Source organism: Lytechinus variegatus, chromosome 6 (genome assembly GCF_018143015.1).
Source record: "Lytechinus variegatus isolate NC3 chromosome 6, Lvar_3.0, whole genome shotgun sequence".
Taxonomy (NCBI): Eukaryota; Metazoa; Echinodermata; class Echinoidea; order Temnopleuroida; family Toxopneustidae; genus Lytechinus; species Lytechinus variegatus.
In genome coordinates, this window is record NC_054745.1 from 16,965,243 (window position 1) to 16,968,874 (window position 3,632).

At 36.1% G+C, this 3,632-nt stretch overlaps 1 protein-coding gene across 1 annotated transcript; it reads left to right on the forward strand.

The window, feature by feature from the left end:
* Positions 1–349: 349 nt before the first annotated feature.
* LOC121417105 lies at positions 350–3,401 on the forward strand. The gene is made up of 4 exons (XM_041610682.1): positions 350–867; positions 1,678–1,801; positions 2,346–2,425; positions 3,086–3,401. The coding sequence occupies exons 1-4, from the start codon at positions 820–822 to the stop codon at positions 3,155–3,157; spliced, it is 324 nt and encodes a 107-aa protein (XP_041466616.1). The 5' UTR covers positions 350–819; the 3' UTR covers positions 3,158–3,401.
* The last annotated feature ends 231 nt before the right edge of the window (positions 3,402–3,632 follow it).

Genomic DNA, 3,632 nt, shown 5'->3' on the forward strand with positions numbered 1-3,632 from the left:
GACCTCTTTAGGATGCATATTTCACCAATCGAATGAGAGTGCGACGCGCAAGCTGAAAATTTTCAATATTCCAGCCTGAAAACTTAACTTAACTTGTATACTTTAAAAAGAGTATTTTATTTCGAAAAAACGTGAAAAACGGCATATTTATTTTTGAAATAGGAACTTTCCCATGTTGGAAAATATTAATTCCCCTGTTTTTTATTCCATTTTTGATGCCCCCTGCCTCCCTCCCGGCGGATCCAACTTTCGTCAAATAGAGGGGGGGGGGGGATTTTTAGCCATATTTTCCTTGATCGGCAGTTTAAAGTTGATTTTTGTTTGTTTCTTTCTTTTAGCTTTACACACAAAAAATCGGAACTCGATGTTTCGAGTAAAGCCCTTAGAAACTCACACAGGCGGGTAAAATGCACTTGTACAAGGTGTATTTTTACACCCAAAGATGAGTATGCGGCAAGCATCACATACGTTACCGCATTGATGAGTTTAATTTCACTCAATGTCAAATAAATAAGATCACTTAAACGAGTATTCTCAACCGATGAAGAAAAAAGTGAGTAAGGAAGCTGAGTTAACGATGAAAATCATGTTAAATGAGTAAATCCACACGTCTAAACGCATCACTGAGTTTTCAATTTAAAATTTGGCATTTACTCATTGACAGGTTATCTCGCTCTTCGATGCAGTTTACTTGTCCAGTGAGTAAAATTATCTACGAAAATTAGTTTAACGGCCAACATCACACGTGAAACGCATCACTGAGTTTTCATTGAGTAATTTTATTCACGAAACTTTGTGCGGCGCGGCGCAGCTGCATGCATGCGATGGAGTCAGAGTTTGACTACTAAAATTATTCAGTCTTCACCGGTAAGTTTGTTTTATGTTAACCTTTTTATATGGAATTTTTACTTAAATCTGCTGTTGTTATTAATATTAACGGCATTATAGTAAAATTGGCTAAAACAGAAGACATATTGATGGGCATAGTTTGGTTCGTGTTTCCTTCCTAAACTTTTTTGTATTAGTCCCACTCGAGTAACTTTGTGTTATCAATTATACTGATCTAAGTCTTAGCCTAGGGCTAAGTCGGCATCATCGGCATGCATGAATGAGGATGATGATGATAATATCGGTAATGATAATGGTAATGACCATGACGATGGTGGTGATAATGATAATGTCGGTGATGATCATGATAATGATGTGTTTGCATGTATGATGTAGCTGTGAGAGCTTTTTATTGACATCATTATTGATAGAAATCTGAGTCAATACAGTGCTTTGACACTCAGCCTCCCATACTTTGTCTAACCGAGGCGAGGGGTGCAAAATACAGCAACTATTGTTCAGAAAACGATAAAAGCATAAAACTTGGCACAATCCTTCAACACCTCTGGTTGCTAGGTATCAAAATTACCCCCCCCCCCACTAAAATCCTTTATTACCACCCCAGAACTAAACCAAATCAACTTCTGTAAGTATCGTAGATGACCCTAAACACAAACATGTCCCTAAAAATGTACGATGCCGTAAGTTTAAGATATGGTGCAAGATGGTATTTCCTTTGCAATTATTGCCAGAAATTGATTTACTATTTTATCTTAACTTATTGAATATTTCATAGTTGGTAAATATTCCAAGTATATTTTTTGTAATATTTTTGCATGCTCTATTCAGTTTTTGCAGGAGATGACAAGGGTGACAGGTGTAGCTGCATCTGATTGCTGTACAACATTCTCCAGCAAGCTGGAAGATTTGGCCCCATTTGTGTTAAACAAGTCCAAGAAAACATCTGTAATAGGTAATTGTGCTACCAAATTTTGCAGCATTTTCCACAGGGGAAGTTAGTTTGCAGGTTACTGTCAGGGGCCGCAGAACGGTTTTCAAAGTGGGGGCGGGGGGCAGACCTTGCTAAAAATCACAATCATATGGTCATTTTTACATTTTTGTACACGGTTTTGGAAAAAAGTGGGGTTCTACTCTGCCCCTGACTGTAATATCCTCCCCAAGCCCACACCCACAACCTCCCACTAACCAGGGACATTTATTTCTCAGTTTTGGGAGGAGAGAGGTAAAAGTAAGATAAGTGATAATTTTTTGAAGCCAGAGGCCAGAGTTTAAATAATGATTTTGCTAAATGTGCTGTTTGTTGAGTATTTTTTATTCTTACCTTGCAATGACTATTAAAACGTTATTAAATTCTGTTTCATATATCTATAGAATTGTTAAAATGGGGGGTGAGTACTCTCCAATGTTTTATGAAATTTATATCTTCATAATCAGATGTATTGCTTTGAAAATAGAAAAAGAAACATAATGCAACTTCTTTCCTAATTTTTTTTCAGAATATCAGACAGCAGCACTGATGGTTATGCCAGGTATTCTGAAAGAGAGCTTGTCTGTATTCATGGTTCAAGAAAATCAGGTCAGTCATTACTTTGTTATTTCTGCTTTGCTCTTCAAAAACTTTATATATCTTATGATCTTTCATTCCTTGAACTTTGACATTCTTAAAAAAAAACTTCATCATGGAATATATCTTCTCATGTTTGAGGGGTGTGGTTTTGATATTTCAAAATAGATGTGCATCCCTTTAAAGATTTAAATATTTAAAACTAGTTATTAGATAAGAGATCATTATATTATCCATGTTCCTTTCATAATCAGTGTCCAGACCTTTAGATCACCTACAGAAAAATGCTCTCTCATTGAAATATATACATGTTCATGTACAGTGTAACCTCATTTCTAATGATCAGCCTTCAGAATGATTGATTTTCAGAGTCTATGTAAAATGAATAAATATTTGTGTTTCTTATGGCAAAAAGTTCTTTAGATGGCTCATGGGATGGATCAGCCTCCTTGCTGATGAATATTTTGTAGTAACAGATGGAAAACGCTCTTCTTAATTTCATTTCTAACAATTTGCTTTTCCAATTCCTTATCCTGAGCTAACCAAGAATCTTGTACAAATTGCAGGAGGCATGTGGTTCCTTTCGGATGTCTGAAATTTATTTTAAGTTACGGGTTAAATGTACCAATCATATTACGATAACAATGTTTCATATATTTGCTTGTATTTCAGTCTGATCCAGAGCAAGTTCAAGCTGCTCAAACCAATGATGCATCCACACATCTAAGTGAAATGTGCCAATGATGGATATTCGATCATAATTATGTGAAGAAATTCAAGTCGCAAAAGACACCGTCTTTCTTGGAGGTTACGATGTTTGACTTAAAAAGTTGAAGCTTCTATGACCGACTATTATAAAGCTCATCAATCAACTCAAGTAGGCATGTCAACAAATTGGACAAAATGGACATTATGCCAGAGTGAGATCTGCCATAGATATCTTCTAAGAAGGGCAAATGCCCATTAGTGTATCCATATATTGAACAAAGGGATGAAGGACATTCCGTCAGGTATGAACAATTCATGTCGCTGTGCCAACGGATCTTCCTGAGGCATGGTGCATTTTCAATTGTGGCTTATATTGTGAAGCGTTCCAAAAATCTGTTTGGGATCACATATTAGTTTCCCCGCCAAATTTGACCCATTCAAATTAAAAATTTTCGCTTGAATTTTTGCCTTTAAAATATGGGGATCTGTAAATCAAAAGTTCAATTTGGCG

Coding starts and splice junctions, on each gene's coding strand:
- LOC121417105 (XM_041610682.1), top strand. CDS start 820: ATGCGATGGAGTCAGAGTTTGACTACTAAAATTATTCAGTCTTCACCG. Junction 1,802..2,345: donor CAAGAAAACATCTGTAATAG/GTAATTGTGCTA, acceptor ATTTTTTTTCAG/AATATCAGACAGCAGCACTG. Junction 2,426..3,085: donor TCATGGTTCAAGAAAATCAG/GTCAGTCATTAC, acceptor CTTGTATTTCAG/TCTGATCCAGAGCAAGTTCA.